At 34.9% G+C, this 27,625-nt stretch overlaps 1 protein-coding gene and 1 long non-coding RNA gene across 5 annotated transcripts in view; both read right to left on the bottom strand.

Moving 5' to 3' along the window:
* map4k3a (mitogen-activated protein kinase kinase kinase kinase 3a) overlaps window positions 1-27,625 on the bottom strand; it is a 65,498-nt gene that overhangs the window by 17,701 nt on the left and 20,172 nt on the right. For all 4 annotated transcript variants that reach the window (XM_082155134.1, XM_082155136.1, XM_082155135.1 and 1 more), the window contains exons 3-14: window positions 16,632-16,722; window positions 14,974-15,038; window positions 11,967-12,022; window positions 11,721-11,768; window positions 10,271-10,313; window positions 9,909-9,981; window positions 9,276-9,407; window positions 8,534-8,596; window positions 8,053-8,134; window positions 7,564-7,680; window positions 3,776-3,854; window positions 3,326-3,384 (exon numbers count right to left, since the gene is read on the bottom strand). In XM_082155134.1, the coding sequence (XP_082011260.1) occupies window positions 3,326-3,384; window positions 3,776-3,854; window positions 7,564-7,680; window positions 8,053-8,134; window positions 8,534-8,596; window positions 9,276-9,407; window positions 9,909-9,981; window positions 10,271-10,313; window positions 11,721-11,768; window positions 11,967-12,022; window positions 14,974-15,038; window positions 16,632-16,722 (908 nt within the window). The remainder of the gene's footprint in view (window positions 1-3,325; window positions 3,385-3,775; window positions 3,855-7,563; window positions 7,681-8,052; window positions 8,135-8,533; window positions 8,597-9,275; window positions 9,408-9,908; window positions 9,982-10,270; window positions 10,314-11,720; window positions 11,769-11,966; window positions 12,023-14,973; window positions 15,039-16,631; window positions 16,723-27,625) is intronic.
* On the bottom strand, window positions 20,110-24,870 carry LOC309487442. Its single transcript, XR_014201853.1, has 2 exons — window positions 22,236-24,870; window positions 20,110-22,192 (listed from the first exon to the last, which is right to left on the bottom strand). It is a non-coding gene; the product is annotated as an uncharacterized lncRNA (long non-coding RNA).

Genomic DNA, 27,625 nt, shown 5'->3' with positions numbered 1-27,625 from the left:
GCAAAAGACCATGTCAACCAGAATAGACCTTTAAACAGGTCTGTGGATTAAATGAACAGTCCATAACTGCTGAAAAGTGGTGTGGTGGTATTATGTTCACAGAAGTTGTAATGATTATTATAATTCTGCTCTTTTACTATTACAGCAAGAATGCATTAAATTAATCAAAAGTGACAGTAAAGACTTTTACTGTTCGTTGTTAGAAAAGATTTCTCTTTCAAATAAATGCTGTTCTTTTAAGAATAATAAAAAAAAAATTTAAAAAAAATTCAACATAATGTCCATAAAAATATTAAGCAGCACGACTGTTTTTTCAGCACTAATAATAAGAAGAAATGTGTGTTGAGCACCAAATCAGCATTTTAGAATGATTTCTAAAGGATCATGTGACTGAAGACTGAAGTAATGGCTGCTTTGCATCACAGGAATAAACTTATGTAGTTTCTATATAATATATTTTATATATATATATATATATATATATATATATATATATATATATATATATATATATATATATATATATATATATAGTACAGGTCAAAAGTTTGGAAACATTACGTTTTTTTATATTTTTGAAAGAAGTCTCTAATGCTTATCAAGGCTGCGTTTATTTGATCAAAAATACTGAAAAAAAACCAGTAATATTGTGAAATATTATTACAACTTAAAATAATAGTTTTCTATTTGAATATACTTAAAAAAATTATTTATTCCTGTGATGCAAAGCTGAATTTGCAGCATCATTACTCCAGTCTTCAGTGTCACATGAAGACATAATTGAAGACATGAAGACAAAAATATTTGATGAATAAAAGGTTAAAAAGAACTGCATTTATTCAAAATAAAAAAATATTTTCTAATAATATAAATCTTCTTTACTATCAATTTAACACATCCTTGCTGAATAAAAGTATTGATTTATTTCAAAAAAAGAAAGAAAAAAAATTACTGACCCCAAATTACTGACCAGTAGTGTATATTGTTGTTACAAAAGATTTCTATTTTTTAAAAATGTGCTTCTTTTTTTTACTTTTTATTCATCAAAGTATCCTAAAAAAGTATCACAGGTTATGAAAAAATATTAAGCAGCAGAACTGTTTCCAACGTTGATAATGAATCATCATATTAGAATGATTTCTAAAGGATCATGTGATAGACTGGAGTAATGATCCTGAAAATTCAGCTTTGCATCACAGAAATAAATGATAATTTAAAGTATAATAAATTGAAAACCAATTATTTTAAATTGTAATAATATATCACAATATTACTTTTTTTTTCTGTATTTTTGATCAAATAAATGCAGGCTTGATGAGCAGAAGAAACTTCTTTCAAAAACATAAAAAAAATAGTAATGTTTCCAAACTTTTGACCTGTACTATATAACTATATATATATAACTATATATATATATATATAACTATATATAACTATATATATATATATATATATATATATAGCAGTACCATTATAGAAATGATATCACTTGAATTTGTTTTAAATGTTTCACATTTTAAAAACCTTTACAACCCACCAGTTGCAGCAATTATGTACTGCTTCTTTAGAAACAGCAGAGCAACTTGATGTGACTCCAGGAAATCAAAAGAAAATCAAAGCGTGGGGGAAGTGAGGTTCTTCAGATGTGAGGTTACATTCAGAAGATGACATCATAAGCATAAGCTACAATGGGAATCGACATTAATTTGATGTCCTGCTGTTAAAAATGATCTGGTTTATGAAAGGATGACAAATCCAGTTACAACATGAGAAACACTGAGTGCTCAAATGAGACAAAGATGAGTCAACGCTGCATTTTTCTGCAGCGCTTAAAGGAAGTCGTATTGATTAGATGTCACGGAAAGCTGCATCTAACCTTTCAATTATCGCGGTGGTGAGAGTGCGAGACAGACGTCTCAAATGCACAACAGTCAAACATGGTGTGAGAGAAAACAAGCCACTGTCAGTAGACGAGCTGGGATTGAGGTGTTTGTGAAGAAAATATTACATAATAGTAAGTGTCAGCTTATAGGAAAAATCATTTGGAAGTGTTCGCTATACTTGGTTATGAGCTTTGTGAACAGCTAGACAGGCAAAGTGATTTCAAATTAAGCTTGACGTGGTTTCACATTTGCCCTGTTCCAAAACCTAGTTAGCTCCCTATGGAGGGATCATATTCTTCACTGGCAAAAACTATATTTTAAACATAAACATGTTTTTCCTTAAGTATTAAAGTGAATCATTTTAAAAATCATTTTAATATATATATATATATATATATATATATATATATATATATATATATATATATATATATATATTTATTTATATTTATATATATTTATTTATATATTTTTTTTTATAAATGTATACAATAATTATGAGTGTTGTGTTTTTATGTTGTTTTTTACATTTTATATTATTATTATTATTATCACATTATTTGTATTAATAAATTATGAATGTATTTATTATTAATAATATTGTATTTAAATGGTTGTAATTCATAAAAGCTTTGCAATACAGACCTACGGTTGGTCTCTTTTTAAAGATGTCACAGAAAATTATTGCAGAAATTAAAGCACTTAAAAAAAAAGTGTAAAAAGTGATACAAGTTCAAGTTTACTTCAAAGCAAATGTACTGAAAATGTAAAATCTAAAGCAAATGTACTGATCTAAACATTTCATACAGAATATATATTTTACAAAATAATTTGATGATTGAAATCTGGAAATTACTAGAAAAACAAAAGGCATATGTCTAACCAAGTTATATTGATATCACTAAAATTGAGCCTTCTAAAATGTTTTAAAGTAGTTTTTCCATTGTAACGCAAAATCCAATAAAAAAAAAAAAATTTAAGTGCTTGAGTGTTTAAGCTTTTGAATAATACCTAATGTATGATTATTACGAAAATATGTGATAGGGAAAAAAGCAATTATATATATTTTTTATTAAAAGGCAATTAAAATTATTTCATTCAAAAGGGCCATCACATTATTTCAGTTTTATTTAAAAATAAATGTGTGTATTTTTATGCTTAACAGAGCCTCACGCCATTAGCTTAGCAGCATGCTAACGCCAAACTCTACTGAAATCAATTGTGAGTTGAGCTGTTTGTGTTGCGCACTATGTTGCTGTCTAAGTAGAACTTTTTAATTAATTAGATTCCTTACAAGGAAGCTGCCTATGTAAGCAGTAGGCAGCTCATTAGGTTTTGGAACAGAGCTAATAAGATGTAACTAAGAAGCATAAAGTGTGTTCTGATTGGTTGAATTGTTTGCCACCACAGGAAATCCCCAAAGCGAAGAGCAGCTCACTCACCGGTTCATGATGCGGTTTCGTCTCTGTTGTTAAAGGAGTGTCAAACTTCACCTGACCGACTGTAAGAAAACAAATCATTTTTAAAGCAACAGTCCAACTTTTTCTGTATTGTACAGAAACATATCAGCATACGGGTTTGGACTGACATGAGGGTGAGTGAATACTGACAATCAGTCAGTTCATTGATATAATTGGTTGAAGTCTGAACATAAATAATCATATCATGAACACTCAAAACCACACATTTCTTTAAGTCAGTAGATGTCTGGTAGGTATGTTACAGAACCCAAAGAAATCCCCCAGCAGATACTGACAGACAGATCATGAGAGAGAATTTCTGGTATACTCCAGCAGAAAGAGAACTGAAGCTGAGAAATTCACTCAGCCAAGCTCAGGAGAGCAGGAGCACCTGTCAGGTCTGCCCAGGGGAGAAATCCAACAAACACTCACAGTTAATCTCTGACAGAGTCTTCCCTTCCCGGCTGGTACGGCTTGCTGAGCGAATCCGATGTGGAACAGACACTGGAGGCTAGGGAGAAGAAGAAAAAACCACACATAAACACACACACACACACACACACACAAGAACAAATAAACCACACCAGCACAAAAAGCACATAAAGAAGATTTTATCTCTAAAGGTCATTTAGAGTATTAATGACAAATCAAAGCGTTTTGTTATGGTTATTATGAGGTCATTTGAATGTTTATGTGGCTAAATAAAGGCCAACATAGGGTGAATCTCACAGCATGAAACGTTTGAGTCTTATTAAAATAAAATACATTTAAATACATTTAAATAAAATAAAATAAAATTATACGAAGCCTGTTTTAATAAATAAAAAACTCACTTATTTCCATTTTATTTATGTCCATTATTTTAAGACAGTAAACAATAATCATCCTGTTCAGGCAATAAAACATTTTTTTTAAATAAAATAAAATAAAAAGTAAATATTGATTATTATACGAAGCCTGTTTTAATTAAAGAACTTATTTATTTACATTTTATTTATGTCCATTATTTTACGACAGTAAACAATCATCCTGTTCACGCAATAAAATTAAATAAAATTAAATTAAATACTGATTAGTATACTTAGCCTGTTTTATTTAAAGGACTTATTTATGTCCATTATTTTACGACAGTAAACAATCATCCTGTTCAGGCAAAAACATTTTGTTCTATTACCAATGACTTTTTAAAAATAGATAATTATAAAAAGTGTGTAACTGTCATGAAAATGACAAAACGTGACAATGCAAAAATGTTTGAATATTTCTACTTAAAATATGCTAAATATAATTTATTATGCGTCTATTGATTTTGAACTACAACGTCATTTCTTGATGGTTTTCACTCAGTTCACCCTTGAGTTTGTGAATTTTGATTAAATATTGTATAAAAAGTATTATATTAAAGTGCTTTTATTTCAGCCATTTTGGGTACGCCTCAATTGCCATCATTTCATTGCATAATGTATATATCAGCATTATGCTGCCATCATTTAATCAGCATCGGCCTTTGAAAAACCCATATCGATCGATCACTATTAAAGCAATCAGATTTGACATGGCTTTTAAGCCTTTTATACATAAACCACATTAAACCAAAAAAGTCAAGATTGTAGATGCCCTTAGTCAATAGCTTGCATATTAGTGCGCCGTTCTTAGCAGATCAGAAGCCCAGTTAAGATAAAAACACCCCGTCAGCAAAATCTGCACACATCAATACATTTAAGACAAGAGCGGCTTAAATGCTTACACTTCAGATATCACTTAGTGCCATCGCCAGGGACTCAGTGGAGGGCAAACTCCACAAGCTAAAAATACATGCCAGGCATCGCTCTCTGATAAGAGTAGGGGTCATGATGCTGACCCCCTGAATCCCTATCTGTCTGACGCTGCTGTCCTGTCTCACTGCAGCCCAAGAGAAAATCATTACGGCCTACTGGGCGTCCAACAGCCAAGTCCCTGATGACTATCCAGAAAAGTTTGCTGTCATTCATGAATCAGAGAACACCTTCCATCAGCAACACACACATACACACAGACTCACACATGCATGTGCATACGGAAACACATGCATAAGCAGCACACATAAAAACACGCTAACATTTGAGTCCTCCTGAACAGGGTCCAGGAAACTAAATGGTCACTGAAGGACATCCTTCACTTTAGTTTCACGCCAGCAGGGCTGAAGTAGATGTGATGAGGAGAGATAAGACAGAGGAACAGACGCACGACCTTCAGACAACAAGGACGCAGCAGGGCTCTGAAATAGAAATAGACAGAATGCCAAACACTGCGCCCTTCCCTCAGCGGACGCCTGTGAATATTCTATCACACCTTTTAGCACTTGAGCCACATGGTACAGTGACTAAGAAAGATATTATCTATGCTTTTTGAAAAATCTATACAGTATATAGATATCAAATAAATCCGGACTGTTCATTTTATTGAGATACAATTTAACCAACGGGTAAAAAAAGAAAAAGCCAGTCAAGAACATGTCTAGCTCATATCTCACTCCAAAAAACCAAAACCAAACAACTGAAATATGAACGCGCAAAATCAACAAAAATTTTAATAAAACAATTATATAAAGACTCATATTTATATGATTATATGTATTTATATATTTATTTGTTTTCTCTGATTTTAAATGTGATTTATTTTATTTTTTTATTGCGCCTGGACATGATTCTAATCAATACATTACAAAATGAGAATCATCTATGAAAATAATGAGAATTATAAACTCAAAAGTGGTCCTAAAAATGCTGCTAAAAAACGTTTATTTTTTAAGTATGAAATAAAGGATCAATTAACAAAATAAAATGAACAATTGCATAATCTATAAACCTAATATTTCAATATATAAAAGTATTTATATTATATTTATTTTCAATATAAAAAAGTATTTAAATTATATTTATTTTATTTTATAAAAAAAAATAAAAAAAATAATGACTGTCCAGGTATGATTCTCATTAATATTTTACAATATAAGATAATGACAATTACAACGAAACTCAAAAAATAAAATAAGAATAAACATTTTTTATAATTTGTATTATTTTCTTTATATTTAGGGGTTGAATATGACCTTGACATGCTCTTGACATTTTGCACGAGATTCACCCCAATATTGAACATTATTTGCATTTCATGACGCAAGAAATTTCTCTAAAAGCTCTTTGATGTTGATGTTCTGTTAAACCCTTGAAGCAAACTTTAGCACAAAGAGGCCAGACAAAAATCTTTTGTCAAAGGATCCAAATCCAGCTTTTGAACTGAGCTTCCGTTTCCAAAATCGACCCCTTGAGGGATCAACACTCCGATCCCAAATCCGACAAGAGCGCAAAACTCCCTAAAACATCCTTGGGCATACCTGCGTAACTCAAGCACTTATACACACACACGAACACACAGCTATTCAAGCAAACAAGAAAACACACATCATGCACAAATGTTTGTCTAGGTTAAAAAAAAAATAAAGAAAATTAGTCACTTATGAGAAAATAAATTAACATCACACATAAAGCCATTATAGTCATCAACGCAAAATTAACACTTACTACCGGTAATCAAAACATTTCCAGATGTTCACACACATACACACACACACACACACCCCTGATACCTTTCTGCGAGCTGCAAAGCGAAGGACTCGCCGGGAGAGAGGAGACACTGGTAAAAACAACCCTCTGTATTTAAACTTCAAGAGCAGGAGAGGGGAAAAAAATGAATAAGAGAGGAAGTGAGCATGAATTGATGCTTGGGGAAATGGGTAGAACAGGAGAGATGAAATGAAGGACAACTATGTCCTTAAAAGTCTTCATTCTCGCTGGGGGACTTTAGAAGAGGCCAAATGATTTCACAAATCTTTATCAGAAGAAGCCCTGTCGCACAACTGGAAGAGACGCCTGCATATAAACCTAACTTTAGAGACAATCGAAACGAATGAGGGCCTTTAAAACAACCATTACAGGCTAATAATAAAGAAAGTAAGCCAGTGAAACATATCACCGCAATAAAACGGTTGAGGTATCGAAGACTCACAGGGCTCATCAAACTGACATCCCCGCTCTTGGGATTGAGAGGCTAACGTAGTCAGTTCGATCAGCTGGCGTTTTCTGGGCTCTGTTTGTGAATAATAGTCCCGATGGGGCCGTCATTCTTGAAGTGATAGTTGTGATAACATTGAGAATCACACAGAGAGAGATATACTGTACCTCCGGCTCTGGGTCGTCATCATCCAGGTCTGTGTAGGACGAGTGGTCGGGGTTGTTCGCTTTATCCAGAAGCTCAATTGCCAAAATACGACTCAGTGGTTGGGACACCAAGGGATGCTGGGTAGAGACGATTGAAATGGCAATGTTAGATGTTCTTTAAAAGATACGTCTTTTGTCTTAGTCTTGAAAGTTATATAATTTAAAAAGAAAATTATGTTAATTATGTAAAATATAATTATACAACAAATTTAACGAATATAATTCAGAACAATGACAACAACTAAATTATTATATAAGACATAAAATTATTAATTAATAAATATTATTAATTGTACAAATAAGTATAATGAAATCAAATTCTACAGTTAAATTTTAAAATATAATTAATTATGAAATACATTTAACAAATGCAAAATTTGAAATCCAAAATATGAACTAATGCAAGCATTATGTAACTGAGAAACACAAAATGCAAAAAGCCCCTCCTACCTGCAATAACTTGTCAGCCGGTGGCCGCTTCTTTGGATTTTTCGTCAACGCCAATTTCACAAAATTGTGGAAATTGTTGGTCCTCCAGAAAATAAAGAAGAGTCTTCATAAATCTTACACTTAACAAGCAATTCGACCGCGAGGCCGTGCAGTTTGTTAGCTTTAAATGTAATTAAGCTAATTTGATTTAACAGAGCTGCAAGGTAATGGAGAAGAAACTATTCGGCAGAAGACCTGACCAGACTCATAATTAGCCAAGGTAAGAGAATGTCAAGTCCAATAAAATCAAAATGCATAAAAGTAACTGTTTAGGGCATATGAGAGTGCTTGGCCCAAATTTCACTGGTGATTGATGATATTAAAGAATAGGGCATTTAAAAAAACATACTGAAACTCACTGACACTGAAATCTCTCTTGGTATCAAGTATTTTACACACCCAGGTAACATAATCACTGCCTGAAAATGTAATTATCACTTACCATTTAACTTTGTCTTTTAATTTGGGGGGTTGAAAGTTGCTTTTCGTCATCAAAAACAGAGCTCTTGAGAGGGAAAAAAAGGGTTGATGTCACAAGCAGAAAAATAGCTCGGCTTAGAAAGAAAATGTGAGTAAATTAAAGCATCTCAACTCATTAAAACATTGATATAGTTTTACTTTCAAGTGTGAGAGTGAGAATTCAGCAATTCCAAAAAATGCTCAAAATATAATAGAACAACTATTTACACTTGCAAAGAAGTATCAAAGTGTATTAACATGTTTTCTGGACATGGTACTATTGTGTGTATTATTTTTGAGTTAAAGTAGATAGAGTCGAGAAATTAAATCCATTTTGTCCACTTTCTATGAATAAGAGAATATTTTTACGACATTTTAGGTATAAGTTACTGAACATCTGCAAAATTTCAAGCTGTTTTCCCAAACACTCTTTCTACTCGTTGAACAAACAGACTCATGTCACTGATCGAGCTAAATGAGAAAGCGAAAATAAGAGAATGTATTAAAACATCTTTAAGTGGAATCTTTATCTGAACCAGAACGGTGAAATAATATGGCAATCTTTCAGTATTGTGCTATACATACCATCATATCTAATGCCATTATGTTACTGCCACAGTCCTTTTTGAACTGTACAGCTAAAAAAAAAAAGCTCTTTTTGAATTGGAACAGATCCATACTGCTGTCTAAACCGTGCCAGGCTGATTGAAGATGATTAAACTCACCTCATTGGATGAAGGTCAAACATGGGAGGTTGTAGTTCGGCCAGTTCAATGGCGGTGATGCCCACAGCCCAGATGTCGCACAGGTGATTGTAGCCTCCTTTCCTCTCCACAGCGGCCACCTCTGGGGCCATCCTGTTCTCATGGGTTACAGACCACATCATCACTCACAGTATATTTAGGAACATGATGGTTACATAAGCTGTGGAAAAGGCTTCTGTGGCCATGTAGGAAACTACTGAATTATGAAAGATTAACTGTGTTTTTTTTTTTTTACTCAACTGTGAAAAGTCTTTTTATAAAAATCTTTTCAGGTAGTTGACTAAATAATATGGGATTTTTTATTATTCAACATAAGGATATGAGGTTAAAATTTATGGATATGAGGTTAAAATTTATATTACTGTATAACGTGAAGGGTTTACAACTGGTGACCATTTTTTTTATTAATTAAATACTCATTTAAGAGTCATTTTTCACAAATTTGAGGTCATAGAAGACACATTCATTATAATTATAAAAAAGAACTATTATAAATTATTATTATTATTATTATAAATAATTTATTGCATGGATGCATGTATGATTGTAAGGTGTATGTGGCACAACAAAGCTAGACAAACAACTGCTGTATACCAATAAGGAGTCCCAATGAACGATTTTCTTTTTGCTAGTGTGGCTGTGATCTGTGCAGATACACCAAAATCAGCTGCGGAGAAAAAGAAACAAAATATCATCTTTACTACAATCCCACAAACACCTCTCATGTGAGTTGTGTGCAGCTCACACTACCACGTGTATAATTATGTCTTATGAATTATGAAATTTGAGAGCTGTGTAATGCCAAAGCAGATCAAACGTGACAACACGAGGTGATGCTCACAGTCAACAACACAAAGCTATTCGCACTTTTTTAATAATTTGAGCTGGTAACATGGTAAGTAACTTCATTTACCCAACACTTTTATCACAATGGGGGGAAAAAATGGTTTTCTTACCTAGCTTGACGTAACCATTGTCCGTCAATAAAATATTGGCACCCTATTTCAAATGGAAAAACACTTCATGAAATGACATTGTAATATTATAACGCATTATACTGTATAGCATTATACAATGCAATTATAACACATTATTGAATGTTTTACTGGTAGGTTTGTAAGATTAAATGAAAAATGTATCTGACAGACTTCAGAATCAAATATTTTTCCTCCTATAAAATCTCTTTCAACACCTGCTTTCATCTATGATCAGAGATGTGAAAGCACCATCTGAGTCATACTAATTACACCTCCCTTTGGCCAGGTAACACATTTTCTCTTTCTTTACCAGTGATTGCACATCTGGCTTCACCAAATCGCCATTAAAAGGTACTAAGGGCTTTACTTTAAGGGCATTTTTGTAAACAGCCATGGCACACATGAGATGCATGAATTTTAGATGTAATGAGCGCTTATTTTTATTTACTGCTTTACAGTGACAATGTATATGAGCAATAACACAGCTTATGGTGCAAATTATTAATAATTTGTTGATTTGAACAGCCAACATACACAACCGTTCAAAAGATTGGGGTCAGTATCTTTTTTTAAAGAAGTTAATACTTTTATTCAGCAAAGATGCTTTAGTAAATACATTTATAATGTTACAAAAGATTTCTATTTCATATGAATTCTGCTCTTTTGAACTTTCTATTCATCAAAGAACAATCAAAAACAACGTTCATTGTTTTCAAAATTGATGATAACAAAATGTCTTGAGAATGAAGACTAAAGTAATGCTGAAAATTCAGCTTTGCCATTACAGGACTAAATTACGCTTTAAAATGTATTAAAATTTAAATAATATTTCATAAAATGCAGCCTTGTTGAGACTTCTTTCAAAACATTAAAAGGGACCTTATATCGGCACCAAACTTTCAAATTCCTTTATTGCAAAATATTTCATATTTAGAAGGAGGGATTGTTTTAAATACGTGTACGCTTTATTAAAACTATGAAATACAATCCTTGAAGCAACTAATCTAAACTAATCCTTTCTGCACCACTAGCAGCACCATACATAATTGCAAAATAATGGCAGAATTGTTAAAGGAATCATTTCCTAAAAATAACGACGAATCATTAATGAATCAGAATCATTAAAGCTGATGTGTGTAATTTCTGTGCCGTAAGCGACACCAAACAGATTTACTAAAATAATCATTGATCTGCCTTGTGAAAAACAACAGTTTTTCATTGCAAGGTAAAACATACATTTTTGCTAAAAACTATACCTGGTAGTGATTTGATTTGCTGATAGATGTAGCAGGAGGAGGGTTTAGTGTGCTGTCACTCAACTTTTTCTTGCCATTTGAGTACAATTAAATCAATCAATTCCTTGCCACTGAAAGGAGCCTTTCGTTTAGACGCACAAAAGCTAAAATCAATCAGAAATAAATGACATTACCTTTATGTCTCTGTGCATCTTTCCTTTGTTGTGTAGGTAATATAAACCCTGAAATAAAAGCCATGATTAAAACTCATTTTAATTCATATTCATCTCAAAAACACATTTACAAACTGCCTTTTTAGAGACAGAACAAGGATTATGAAATATCGGCCCACATGTCTACTATTAAAAATTCAAAAGTAGCTTTCATGGTCACAACAGATTCCTTCAGTTGTCAAAACAGAGTCTGGTAAAATGGCTTACCTGAAGAGTTTCTCTTGTTACATATGCTATCTGTGATTCTGTTAGAGGCCCAGTAACTGTGGAGACAAATTTAGTGTACATTTAGCACTAATGTAATCTACTAAGTACATCTGAAAAAATCCCATTCCAGAATATTTGCCAAAACATCTAAAATGTAATGATCCGACCAATATAAAAGTGTGTACCAAAGTGCAAACACATCAGTTAAAAAATGAGGCATGCAGAGTAGTTATCTTAAGCTTGAACTTGTTTAAACCAAGAGAACATATATAACATTGATCCTTCCCATACCACACTGGAATGACAGTTTAACAAAAGCATCCAGCAGACCAAGGACGAGATTATCAAGAACCCAATGTGACTGATTACACGTTTCCAACCTGACAAAATATAGAGTTGAATTACTCTATAACTCTAAATGGACTACTGATGAAAATAACAGACGTTGGAACTTTAGCAAAAGAAAATTCAAAAGGCGTCTGAGAAGCTCATCTGTCTGTTGCCCATAACGATGTAGGATTTCTGACGGTTTGAAGCCTCTGACAGAGAAGTTAATCTTTTTTTAAGTCAACAGAGACTTTTATTGCTGATTAAAATATCACAAAAACAGGACATGTGCAAATCGGAAGGAGCGAATACTAAATAGGCTGAAGGAAGAGAGAGAAAGAGCCAGCAGAAGGGTCTTAAATTTATTAAATGGTGTCCGCAACCCATTTGACTTCTGTAAAGTGATGCTTTCTAAATGTGAAACCAGATATTCAGAGAAAAAATGCCAGGACTTGACTGGACTGTAAATAGTTGTAACGTCATAGGTTGAAAAATAAGAGGGCACGGTGATGTCATCAGAAAAGGAAAGTATGTTAAACAGTGATGAAAGATTACAAAGCCGCTTCTCCACTGTTGGGCCAAACCTTTCTCGTTGCTTAACCGTTCCATTTCGTTGGACGGCTTCATTTACTGTGGGACTGTGGAGTTGATAACGGAGCTCTTTGGATTTTAATACAAATGCATCAGTTGTTGTCTTGGTGGCGCAAGAGCTAACAGACGGTATGAGATGTAAATACCAACTGCGTTATAGACCAGATATTTCTTTTAATTTTATTGATAACTAATGTTCACTTCGTTTAAATAGCGCGCTTGGTCAGCTATAGTGAAACTAGTAGCCAGGCAACAGACAAGTGACCAATCCTGAGTGGCGATGTCGAGAACGGTTTGAAATTGTGCCGTGACAAACCATGCTCAACTGGAACCTTTCCTTCCCGTTCTTATAACTGCTGGAAAAGACGCTAAAGATAAAGTTTTTCTTTTCAAAAACATGCATCAAATTAAATAGGATCAATTTTGATTTCACATTGACTAAAATATTTTTTTATGTGAATTATACTACCATTTAAAAGTTCTGTTCGATTTTTTTAATGCTTTGGAAAGAAGTCTTTTGTGCCCACTAAGACTGCATTTATTTTATTTGATCAAAATATAGTAAAAACATTAATACTGTGAAATATCATTACAATTTAAAATAACTGTTTTCTATTCGAATATATTTTATAACACATCCTGTGATGCAAAGCTGAATTTCCAGCATCATTACTCCAGTCTTTAATGTCACATGATCCTTCAGAAATATATTGAATATTGAAAACAGTTGCGCTGCCTAATATTTTTGTGAAAACCATGATACTTTTTTCAGAATTCTTTGATGAATAGAAAGTTCAAAAGAATAGCTTTAATTTTAATAGTTTTTATAACATTATAAATAATTACTGTGATTTTTATCAACTTAATGCATCCTTGCTGAATAGAAAATATAAAAAAAAAATTATTAAAAGTGTATATATTCCATCCTCTGTAAAATACGTGTTAGACATATGTAAAGATAAAAGAATAAAGAATAAAGAGTGCATTAAAGACAAATTCTTACAAGGTTTGCTCTTTAATTATGTCCAAACAGGTGTAGAGGCTTTCATCCATTCAGCAGAAATGTCCAGTATATCCTTTATTTTTATTTTATTTTATTTTTTTACCTCAAATGTCCTTTACTTGATCATTTACTAGTTCAGAAAGTTGTTTAAAAACATGTTTGTCCAAGCAGAACTTGATTCATGTGTTCTATATGTCTTTATGTTATTGTGTGTGGGAAGACCGGAGCCGGTCGGCCTCGGCTCTAATCAGGCCTGCGACCCTACAGCCAAGTGCAACCGTGGCAGCGGGGGGGCAGATAACGTGGGATGTGAGGCTGGACACTAAGCTAACACGATAGTGGCATAACACCATCTACCCCCACCCCCACCCCACGCAGAGGCTCAGAGAGAATCACAGAACTGCCGACAGCTGCCGTGAAAATGAGCTCTAATGATCTGACAGGCCACTCAACTGAGCTCTGCTAAATTTATCACCTGGGAACATACAGAGGGACGCTTTCCAACGTAAGAAAAGATTTGTATATTTAGGCCATCTGTCAAGAATCAGATTGTTAATTGGAGGAGAGGAAAGTCTATTTATGTAAAAACTGGCATCGGAAACGAGAAGAACTTTCAAACCATTGCAAACATCGTATCAACATTGTTTACACTGGGACTGTTAGAGAAATAGTTCACCCTCATGTCATTTGAGACATAATTTCTCACATGGAATGCAAAAAGAGACATTCTGAACAATGTCCAGGTCGCTCTTTGACTTAAGTCATATGGATCACTTTTGCGATCGTTTTATGGTGTTTTTGCATCGTTTTGGAAGCTCGAAAGCCTCATGGAAAAGAATTGTATGGAAAGAAAATTGACCAAGAAAATTATTCAACATGAATCATGTTGTGTTTTACAGAAGAAATAAACTCATATCGGTTTGGAACTAAGTGAGGATGAATAAATGATGACAGAATTGTCATTTCTGGGCAAACTGTTCCTTTAAATAATGAATGGAAAGGAGATATTACACAGCATTGAAATACTGACCACTGAGTGAGTCTGAGTTAGCAGTTGATTGTTTACCTTTGTATGGTGTATCTTACCGTGATATATGTCTTGCAATGAGCCTCCCCCACAGTATTCCATACATATCCATAATTTATCTCTCCTGAAAAGCCAGAGAAAGAAAAACACCAACAAATTATATTTCAATCGATGCGTCTCGAAATAGTCCCCTGGCAGCCCCATAGGGAGAGTGGAAGGATGCACACTTTTCTGGGTCATGACACAGCAAGTAGGAGACAGTCATAACTCACAAGCAACCTGCTTTTATCAAAAACACCCTTCTCCACTTCTCAAGGTGCCTAATGTCTAGACTAATATTTAAGAGATATACTGCCTAAGTTGCCTACAGCTATGAGGAAGACCACAATAAAATTCTTTGATAATGGGTAATTCAAGTGCCGTTTTCAGATACTTCACTGCACAGTAACGTCCAATTTGTTCAAACTTACAGAATGTTAAAATATATGTTTAAAAAGTTTGTGGTCAGTAAGATATTTTAAATGTTTATTTTTATTTTTTATGTGTCTTATGCGCAAGGCTGCATTTATTTGATCAAAGTGACAGCAGAAGCAGTATATTATGAAATATTATTAATATTTAAAATAACTTTTCAATTGTAAAATATTTCAAAATGTAATTTATTCCCGTGAAGGCAAAGCTGAATTCTCAGCATCATTACTCCAGTCTTCAGTGTCACATAATCATATTCAGAAATCATTCTAATACGATTGTTTGGTGCGCAAGAAACATTTCTTATTATTCTTATTACTTTTATAAAAAAGTTATGGGAAATTCAGGATTCTAAAGAATCTGAATGAATAGAAAGCTCATATGAACAGCATTTATTTGAAATAATCTTTTGCAACATTATAAATGTATTTATTGTCACTTTTGATACATTGAAATATATATATATTTTTAAAATATATATTTTTTTTAATCTTACTGATCCCAAACATTTGAATGGTGGTTTATTTATACACAGAAAGAGTAAAATAGAAGCTGTATTGATATATGGTATCTATTATACCTATTTTCCCAAAGTTATATGAGACATTGTACTAGGATAAATGCACAATTTTATAGCCAAATTATGACCAGAAGACTTTAACATTAGGTTATACATGTTTACATGAGACTAATGTAATCAAAAACTGTTCACAGAGAAAAACATGAATAGTCGCTAAAGCAAAACAAGGCATTCACCAAGAAGTTAGCCAGAAGAAATTACAACATTCACATTTCTATTTTCGGTTTGTTTTCAAACTGAGGGATGCATTAAAATATTTTTTTAAAATAATTTTAGCTTAACCTTCTAACATTTTTAATTACTTCTAGTCTTGAAATTAAAGATTGTAGATCCCTGGTGGGCGATGAAGGTGTCATGTAATACCAAACTTTGAGAAAACATCATACTGTCAATGTTTAAGTCCTGCTTTTTGCCACCAAAATCAAATGAGATCTACCTTGCTTAAAACACTATTCTCAGGCACAGGTTGTACAATTATCAGAAACCGAGGTGGCTGTTCCTGCAGTGCAGCTGAGAGACCCAGCCAACAGAGCACAGTGTCAACTCAACAGCCTTAGACAGGAATAGGAACTGACAGAGCAGGAGGGGAGCGATTGAAAGAAGGGGTAAGTAAGGAGAGAGCGGAGAACAGTAAAAGGGTGGTCAGGAAAGTGGTCATTACTATACCTTAAGTAACTACCAAAATAGGCCACAATGTTAGAGTGCTTGCAGTCTTTCATCATGATTATTTCCTGCTGAACCACTGCGAAGTCCTCGCCTGTCCAGGGAAAACACAGAGAGATGGGGACAAGGTGAGCGTGTAAACATTATTCAGCTAATTCATTCATGTTGATGAAAAAGTGTTGTGCAAAATTTGTACAACACTTTGGAATCTACCATGATTTCATTACCATGGTATTCCTTTGAGTAAAATGTAAAAACTCTGGTATGTAAATGGAAAACACAATACCATGGTATATTTGAAAGCACCATGGCATTACCATCTGATACCATCACAGTAAGTTTTACTGTAACTGTAATTTTTGATTGCTTTAAGTAATTTCTAAAGTAGCATCACCAAAATAGCAAAAATAATGATAGTTGTCTTTTTTAAAACAGGTTACAATAGCAAATATTAGGCTACCTTTAAATTGTAAGAATTTATGTAATATAATATAATATAAATATAAATTAACTATTATCAAAATGAAATAACAAAATGCACATTTAAACAATAAATAAAATAAAATAATGCAAATTTAAATTATATTTTTCAGTGAAAATAACTGTACAAATTCTGAGAAAATAAATAATGACAGTAGGCTTTTTAAAAACAGGTTAAAATGTAACATGACCTTTAAATGGTAGGAAATTCTAATGTAATATAATGTAATATAATATAATTAGTGCAGTCAAATCTATACATGTATTATATTTATATATATACACACACACATATATCCTATTACATAAACAAAAACTTATGTTTGATGCGATTAATCGTGATTAATCGATTTGAAAGCACTAAATATAATATAATTAATATAATATAATAAAAAATTATATAAAATTATATTCTTCAGTGAAAATGACAGTAAAAGAAAACATCTATAAAAAAAGATATGGAATTTTGACTCTCCTGGACATTTTAAGACGATTAAAATGGACACTTTTTAAGGGTTATGGGTTTGCAGAAGAAACAGTGACACATGTCTCAGAAAACACCTCTAAATAAGGCAGATCCATATAAAAATTCAAACCCATTCCTCATGAAAGCTTCAAATCGAAGCATTGGATGCTTTGTTTAATCATGCATAAGACCACGGGGAGGGTCAGGCGCTTATGTATATAGTGCCTATAAAGCATTGAGTTCTCTTTAGCATTCAGAAAGCATCAGACCCCTGATGCATCGCTGTGGTTTTCCCCTCCAACTGCTGATGGAGAGATTCACACCCAATTCTAAACTTCCTTTCTCTCTCAACCCGGTAACGTTCAGTTATTTTAGCTAAGCTTATTTAAAAGCCAAAAGCATGAGCAAGGGCCTTCTTCCTTCAGAGACATTTATTTGTTGCTGTAAAAGAAAAAGGAGGAGATGGAAAAACAAATAGGGGAAAGACAAAAGTAACAGAGAGAGACTGAATATCTGAAATTCTGCTAACTTATTGGAAGTGATGTGATCTCAGCTGATGGGTGACACGAGAAGGCAATCACCCATAATGCTTGTGTGGGGGCTTCTGGCTCGACTCCATCTGAGCTGACCTTGATCTCTGGCTCTGCTCTATAAGTGTGTGTGTGTGAGCGGAGAGCGAGACAAGGAGGAAGAGAGAGGGAGAGACAGATTATGAGAGATGGAGGAGAGCAGAAGAGAACAAAGTCACTTTGTTGTGACTGCTTGCTTAATGATGGAAGCTGTAGGCTCATTAAAAGTTTTTTAACGGTTTTTCCTTGTTCTCTCCCACTGACACTAGCAACACACTCCTTTTACTCCCACATAGAGGGGCAGAGATAAATATTTTAACTTGCGTAATTCGCCATTAAACTGAACAGCCCAAGCTGGGCGCAGGCACCAATAATCGCATTTACAAGATGAAAGGTCACTTAGTATTTACTTACAAAACAGTACAAAGTGGAACATTTTGGAATCGACCATGATTTCATTATGTTATTCTTTAAGGTAAAAACCTTGGTATGTAAATGTAAAACATACAGTACCATGGTATTATCATCTGATACCATCACAGTAAAGCCCAAATTTTATATTGTATGCACAGGTGGCACATGCACATAAAATTTTGCACTGACAAGGTGGCGACACTGGCCCAGGCCGCTGTTTCAGAGTACAAACGAAACTAAAGAGACGAAACAACAACAAAATGCCGGAAACTACAACAATAACAGACGCCTGCATTGACAAGCGCTTGTGTGAGCCGCAGCTTTAGTTTAGAAGAAAACAAACGATGCGTCCGAAATCGCGTACTGAGTAGGTACTACATTTGAATTTACTTTGCGACCGAAAAAAAAAAGAAAGAAAGATCTATTTAGTACGAATATGGGTAGTATGAAGGAAATTTGGACCATGTTGTTACTGTCACGTGAAAAACCAGCGTCAGTTGACATTTTTACCGGTCATAACTTCTGGAGAAATACAGCGCAGACACTGGACAAAGACAAAAGTTTCTAGAGCGCATGTGTCACCCGTCTGCGTTCACACACGCTATTAAATACTTTGAAAGGCTACAAGTTCGCCTGCACGCATAATATGCTAGCGTACACTTAAAAAATAAAGTATACTTTGGGCTTAAGTTTTACTGTTACTGTAAACTGTAACTATTCTGAAATGAATAAAAACTATTTTGAGTACTTAAAGTAATTTCTGCCCCACTATTGCAAAACCAAAAATAAAACAGCAAAAATAATAATACAATTGTGGGAATTTATTATATATTTTTTAAAATATATATGAACGATTATCTAAAAAAATGCAATGCAATGCAATGAAATACTGAAATGAAATGAAATAATAAAATGAAATCATGAAATGAAATGAAATCACGGAATGAAATAAAATAAAATAATTACCGGTAAATGTTGAAATGAAAAATATAGGGACTGTGAGTGTGAAGTTTGCTTGTTAAATTCAGGACCAATTCCGAGGAAAGTTTTAATTCCAAACCCACGGACTAAAGGAAGGAGAAGCTTTGAGAAGTTTTGCATAATGTCCTTTAAGTGTAGGTCTGTGCAAAAGACATTCGCTCCCTGAGGGAAGTGTGAAGTAGCAGCAGTGGGGTCAGGTGACACGTACTTCCTGCCGGGGCAAGTGATCCAGAGAGCGTTCCGCAGAGGCAGTGACATTTCCCTGCTCATATGGGGCAGATCGCTGCGAGGGACAGCAGGAGGTTTTGCCTCTTACCTCATTTAGGGGAAACGGAAGCAGCTACCCTACTATTCACAGTGTAGGCTTCATCTATGCATATCTGATGGGTAGAACGTCCAGCTTCAAGGCAAAAAAGCTCCTGCTGAGCAGCAGATACATGAATATCAATGGTATATGTGCTATGTTAAAGGGTTAGTTCACCCAAAAATGAAAATTCTGCCATCAATTACTCACTGTCATATCGTTACAAACCCATACAAAACAAATGAAGATAAAAAAAAAAAAAAAAATTATAATCTTAGCAAATTCTGTCCCTCCATTGAAAGTCTATTCACCCAAAACTCTCATGCTTCAAAATGTTCCTGAAGGGATCATAAAATAAATCCACATGAATCGAGCGGTTTAATCCAAGTCGTCTAAAGAGACATGATTGCTTTATATGATGAACAGATATCATTTAGGCTTTTATTTACACATACATATGAATGATTATCTAAATAAATGCAATTTTCATTTTTGGGTAAACTATCCCTTCAAGAGAAGTGTGGTATGTACTTTAGTCTATTTATGAGTGTCTGCCTTTGGTCAGACAAGGGGGGAAGTGTGCATTGATTTGAGAATGGACAGTTAAGAGCCACACTAAAAAAAAAAAAAAAACCTTGGCTGCCTTTCTATGTGAAGTGCTGAAGCCCATCTAGAGGTCTGGTAAATTTCCCAACGAAATTCCATTACTGTACATGGACCTCGACGAGGCAAGGCTGCAGATAACACAGAAAAGGAACAGTGATCAGTGGGATTTTTTTCTGTGTACCACCAGAGAATGATAAAACAAAAAAGTGGGCTTAAATTACAACTAATTAGAGAGAAATAAGATAATAAACAGACTCCAAACTCACAGCAACAACAACTGCAAGCATCCATTGATTCTGATCCAAAGACATTTGAGCAAATTGTTCTTGCCCAGTTCAAAATTATTAATCAACATGGTATAAAAGATATTAAAAAAGGATAATGGCATAAAGGACCATCAAACTATTGGTTTGTTTTCTCAACATACAATATATTTCAAAAGGTAACGGTAAGGTTCACATTAGTTAATGCATTAGATACCATGAAATAAAAATGTTAACTTACAGAATTTATTAACCTTAGTTAATGTTAACATCCACATAAACTAATACATATTTTTTTATTATGAACAAACATAAATTAGCGCTGGAGAGACCTAAGCGGGAAGACCTAAAAACGGATGCCGAGGCTGCATTGAGTCTGCTCCATACGTGAGTAACATTGGTTTTGCTGTTAAACAGAACCAAGATATTCAATTGTAATGTTAGCTATAGTAACAGGACAGTTCTGAGTGTCATTGATCGTCTGAAGCTGATGTGCTGCTGGCGACTAACAACAAACTCTTGATTGCATGTACTCTTGTGTAATGTGTGTTTATTTTTTGTTCTTCCTTGTCGTTTGTTCCTCATCTTCGCTAACCATTATTTAGCTTCGTTTCAGCTATGATAAAAATAATAAAAACAACACACATTCACACTTGCATTGCATGTTTGTGCATTTTAGGGGCGGAGCAATGAAGTGTGTGTTTATTTTAGTTGATTTCAAATATCAACAGTGTTTCTCAGAAAATGCTTACTGCACCTTTAAGAGGTAAAGCCTCATAAACACACACACACACACACACACACACACTATATATACTGTATGTATATATAAAGCAAAACACTCCTATTCAGATTTCAAGGTTCTTTGAATTTAGACTGTAGCCTCACTGGAAGATTATTTCAAGAAAATGCACCTTTCAATATTTAAACATCTCGCCATTAGAAACGGCTTCATGAATCTATAGAGGTCCACCAGACCCAGACCTTTTTTCAGAGCAGTGCCATGACAGGTATGAAAGCGAGGCTGTGAGGGATGGACTTGCCGCAATGGCATCCGCTGTATAAAGCTTCTAGATCACTTCTAATTTTCCACAGCTCATATTCTCTGGGGTTTTTTTTTTTGTCTACTGAAATTTCTCAGAAAGATATTTTTGCAGTGTTTCGTCATCAGAACAATCCAAAAACACATTAAATAACAGTACAACCCACTGAAGAGATGTATGCCTATCCCTCACAGCCTCGCTTTCATTGCCATTAAAAAACAAAAGATGACACTGCTGTGAATAAGATCTATAGAGGTCTTCCACCAGACCCAAGTTCTATTGGACACAACAAACTTTCGAGTCAGATTTTTACATATAATAATATCAGAATGCTCCTATTGACTTGAATCTCCATTTCAAAAACATTTTCAATAACATCAGCAGTACAATCTGACATCAAATGGTATCATAAATGTGGTCTCTCCAGCTCAAATCACACTACAAAGAAAAAATTATAAATTAAATATATAGTTTTTCAGACGTGTCCAGTTATTATGCGTTACATAATAGAGCTCTATTGTACCAGAGAGAAACCTTCAACTTTTCGAGCTATTGTTTTCCAATTATTATGAACCAGAATTTGAATGCAGCTGTAAGGTGCAGCGAGCACCGTCATGATTTTGTTCAAACTGAAAAAAATCTGAATAATAACAAATAATTCATGCATAAATTTCATTAAAGCATGTCATCGCATACAGAAATGGGACAAGTTTGTGCTCTTGGGCATGTTTGTAGGTGTTGGATAGCAACAGAGACTGTCAGGGAGAGGCGCTCAACTGTCACTACATTAGACATGCGTGTCAGCGCGCATATGTGTGTGCACAGCTAACAGCTCCGCTGACGTGACAGAATGTGTGTAAGTGTTAAAGTGAGATAGTGTGTGTGTTCTAGGGTGCGGATTAAAAGAGCTTGATTGGTATGAGGGGTGTATTTCCTTAAGTCTCACACATTTAACAGAGGTTTGGTCACCATTAGCACTCGTGTCCCCAAACGGGTGTGTTTTCAGTCCCAGTTTGCCACAAATTTTCAATGCTTATTAAAACACCCATCTCTGATGTCAAGTGTTATATGAAGATGAAAGATATCATATTGATTTTCAATTGCTTGTCAATTTTGACTGTTCTACATGGGCATCTTTGGAATAAAGCCACTGAATTAGGTTACAATGTACAATGAGATATTTTTTTTAAACTTTAAAAACTTGAACTTTATCAAGTTTATCAACAAAAAAACATTATCAAGACAAGGCAGTTGACAGATTGCAGAACTAACACAAGGGCTACATTCAAACAGCAGTAGTAGCTATATATGAAAAATATTCATTATACAACTAGTTATGAAATACAGTAGCAAGCACATTATTTAACAAAAGTGTCTACTTTACATTTACAGGATTCAGCCAAATTTTGGTTGATGTGTGCTATATGAACGGAATCATGGTCCAAAAGTTTAGTAAGATTTTTTTATGTTTTTGAAAGACGTGTCTTATGCTCACCAAGGCTGCATATTGATCAAAATACAATGATTATCCTTCACAATGGTCAAATGGCATTACTGAAATCTATTACGAGTGAGAGAAGGAGACTGAATCAGTTGTGTGTGTGTTGCCATCAGTATGACTGTGTGAACAAAGCCTTCAGCAATTCTTTCAATCCTAATTTAATTCTAATAATCTCAAAATATTGGCCAATTAATGTACTTTGCCAATATAATGGACTATCAATCATATGGGGAAAATGTAAGAATACATTCTTGTCCTGATCATTTACTCTCGATTTTTCCATCACTGCGTCTAAATGCTTTATTATAGCTGACAGGCAACGAAAATACATTACCTTATGCCTGAATAGCTTCCTGGAGGAAATTTTTTGCATATTGGCCCCTGTCACAATCAATCACATTTTGTAACATCGATTTGTTTCATAGGTCTGTAAATCTAGCCCGTGTTTTCCCATTGTAGGACTTTGGACCCACTTTTCCCTAATATTGTGCGTACATCAGCAGCATATTTTTCTAAAGCTCTTTGTTGACAGAGAACCAGCTGCACCTGCCGTGATGCAAGTCTCCATACTGCGCGCACACACACACACACCATCCAACACATGCATTAAACACACACACATCTGACTCTGTAGGGACTCTGGGTTCTGGCACTCTCCCCTCCCATTACAGCGAGTGACATTTCTGAGGGCCGCCGACCTCCGAGCCCATGCATTTTAAATGATTGCCCTGCACGCCCGCAGTGCCTCAGTGCTCCCAGCCGGCTAATACCAGACCCACCTCCACTCCTGCTCCTTCTCTTCCCTTTACATGTCTTACGGGAATCAGAGCCAACAAAGACACAGCATGCAAACGCGCACACACCTAATGTCACTCCGAATAGCGGTGGAGCATTGTCCTGTCTTTTCAGGTTGGAAGATGAAATATAGGCTGTGTTTTAAAATTTAGTAAGATGACTCGTGTCTGCTGAATATATCAGAGACTATCTTTTACCTCAGAAATGCATCTACAATGGCCAAACATGATGTCTAGATGGGTAGCTCACTAGACTTTGAGACACAGCCATATGAAACGAACATCTCTTGCCTGGCAGACATTAAAATGGGAGAAAAGTCATAAAAAGGTAGCTGAATCACTAGCACTATATGGCAAAATAAATCCTATTTTATCTGAGCTATGAATATGAGTTTATGGTCTGAATTGAATGTGATGACATAAAAAGAGAAAACATTTTGGGGAAAAAATAATGGCAAGAAAACATATCTTTTAGTTGAGTTGTCCTCGCGACACAAAACCTTGGTGGCACAGCGTTTTTTTCAGTTGATTCGCTATATGTGCTATATACGAAACATCAGCAGAAGTGTTGCTAGTATTCAATTTCCCATATAGGCCTAGTTTGTTTCTGAATATAAAAATGTCGATACAATGTAAAGTATTCGCTCTGGATCTTGTTTTCAATGATTTTGTTCAGTTGTTGTACTTCTTGTCGTCTGGTTGGTCGCTGTGGTATTTGTCTCATCCCTCCTCCACAGTGATTGGATGGCTGGGTAAAAAGTGACAGTGATGAGCGCTGCATTTTACCCAAAGTTGAACATTCTTCAACTCTTCAATTGGGAAAAAAAAACGTTTTTTGACGTTCCCATTGAAAACAATTGGAAAAATACGCTAGCCTCTGGAAAAAAATACGCTTTGGTGGTGTAACAGACTTAGAAACTAAAGTTATTTTAATGAATCATACAAAAAGTCTCAAACTTAAATAACTGGTCTGACTAAGGGGGCTTTCACACTTGGTTCAATTGAATGGTCCTTCAATTAATGAACTCACTCAAGTTCTAAAGCTAAAAATCAATATGTGATGCACATACTGAACTGCAAATTGTGCATTTATATTTATAAAATAAAAGCATAACATCGCACTGAAAACCTTGGCAAACATGGCATTGGCAACCACATTTGCATAGCGAATGACAAGTGAATCTTCATAGAGAATAAGATCTTGTGCATCTTCAGTAAATATTTTTTGCATCCGTATTATGTTCCATATCAAGCTTTACTTTCACTTATATCAACATCAGCCAACTATGTTAACTGGTAATGAAAAACAGAAATAATAGGAAATCAAAGTTTTCCACCTATCCTTCTACATCCAAGAAGAACAAATCTGAAGCAGAGAGGTGAAACAGTAGATTTTAAGTGTCCACACTTGGTCGGCAGAGAACATTTTGCCTCGCCACACTTTCTACAGCTTGTCACTGTGAATATGCTACACAACAAGCTGACATTAAGAGGGGAGGCAAGGCAGGGTAAGTGCTTGCTCATGAGGTCGCCCTTCTTTTTATGGTAAGAATAGCCTTTGCTGTTCAGCAATACACAGAAGCAGGTGCACAAACTCACACACATGCAGGCCAGTGTTTGCCTACACACAAGCGTCCAAGCACACAATCAGATGGTGTGAGCCCGCATACACACAAACGAGCACAAACCAAGAAGGAAGCTGAAAAAGACACCCAAAATTGATTCCCTCTACAGGCCTGTTTCAAAGTGGCAAATTGCTCCTTTCTGAAGTCCAATATCATAGATTCATCAATTTTGAATGAAATGCATGAGACCAACATTGCTCGAGCCAACCAATCTACACACACACAGAGAAATAAGAGCACATCCAGCTGAATCCTGGTCACTGCGCCTCTCATCTCAGGCCAAGAATGAATCTCGCCGCACATCAACACGTCACCGAACACCCCTACATAAACTCTCCCCAGGTCTCGATGTCTGTGTTGGCATGTCTGTTTGCAAACCCATTTATTGGGTCTTTTTAGACGATCCCCTGTTGATTATGTGAAACTAATGAGCCAAAAATCAAAGCCATGTCCTGATCCCCACAGTGCAGGAGAGGGAGGAGACCTATCCTGAAAGTGTGTGTTGTCCTCCCCCACCATGATTCGTAAAGGCCAGCTCAGAGACATTAATGAGTTAGAACAGCAAAAACGGCTATGTGGTCCAATGCGTCAGGAAGAAACTCTGCATGTTAATCAGAATTGTAAATGAATGTCAAAGAAGAACAAAGACATCACCATAAAACATATCCATGGGACATTCATGTTAATATCCTTATCTAATTAGGCTGACTTCATACTAACTCGCCAGAGAGGTGAAGGTAAATGTGGGACTAATAACTGATTCATTTTGTTTATCTTGGCAGCACGTTGCTTGCAAGCCAACACAATTAACGAGACATAATAAAGGACAGCCCTTGGGGCATGACTACTATACATGTACGAGTAGTTAGCAGCCTTCAATTGCCCACTGTGACGACAACGACGAGCCACTGACAGCTAACGACACGCCACATAAACGAGGACACGATGGATAGATGGATGGATAGATGGATGGATGGATATCCATCTGTCCGTCTGTCTATCTATCTATTTTTCTGACAGACAGAGAGATAGTAGATAGATAGATAGATAGACAGACAGACAAACAAACAAACAAACAGATAGATATCTGTCTGTCATCTATTACAGGGGTCCCCAACCCCCGGGCCACGGACCGGTACCGGTCCGTGGGACATTTGGTACCGGGCCGCACAGAAAGAATAAATAACTTACCGTATTTTCCGGACTTTAAGTCGCTCCGGAGTATAAGTCGCATCAGTCAAAAAATGCGCCATGAAGAAGAAAAAACATATATAGCCTAAGTCGCACTGGACTTTAACCCTCTGGAGTCTGAGCGTTTTTTTGGGCCCTGGGGGTGTTCTGACATGCCCTGACATTTGTGCTTTTTTCAGTTGCTTATAAACATATTAATGGCAAAGGTGTAAATTCACTCTATATAGCACAAACAGGACTACAATAATATGTGAGCCACATGTATGTACATGTTTTCATTTTTGAGAGAATAATGTTTATGCGTGGTTATCGAAAAAACTAAAAATTTAAATTTTTGAAATAAGACCACAAAACACATACTAAATATGTGGCAATAAGACTTTTGACTTATGGATGTCGTCGCCTATAGTTTTTTCTTCAAAATTATGTGAAAATAGTCTTGCTTTATCGTTCACATAAAACCATACATTGATTTAAATTGATGTAAAACAGGTTTTGCTTGGAAAGCCAATATGCGAGGGGGCGTGAACGAGGAGTGGTTTACACCTTAGAATACACCCACTCTGCATAATGATGAGCCATTCACTCAGGTGTGACACTGACTGAGCCACAATGAAAGGACAAAAGATATATTTAGAAGAAGACTTATATTGACCATTTAAGATTTTGCTTACATCTATCTTGTAAATATGTTTTGCTATTTTATTAAAATGGTTACAATTACAACAATAATTACAATTTCAACAATATTTCAAGTGTA

The sequence above is a fragment of the Leuciscus leuciscus genome, assembly GCF_965113295.1.
Source record: "Leuciscus leuciscus genome assembly, chromosome: 23".
NCBI lineage: Eukaryota > Metazoa > Chordata > Actinopteri > Cypriniformes > Leuciscidae > Leuciscus > Leuciscus leuciscus.
Note: the sequence above shows the minus strand (reverse complement) of the source record. Positions and strands in the feature narration are given on the sequence as shown.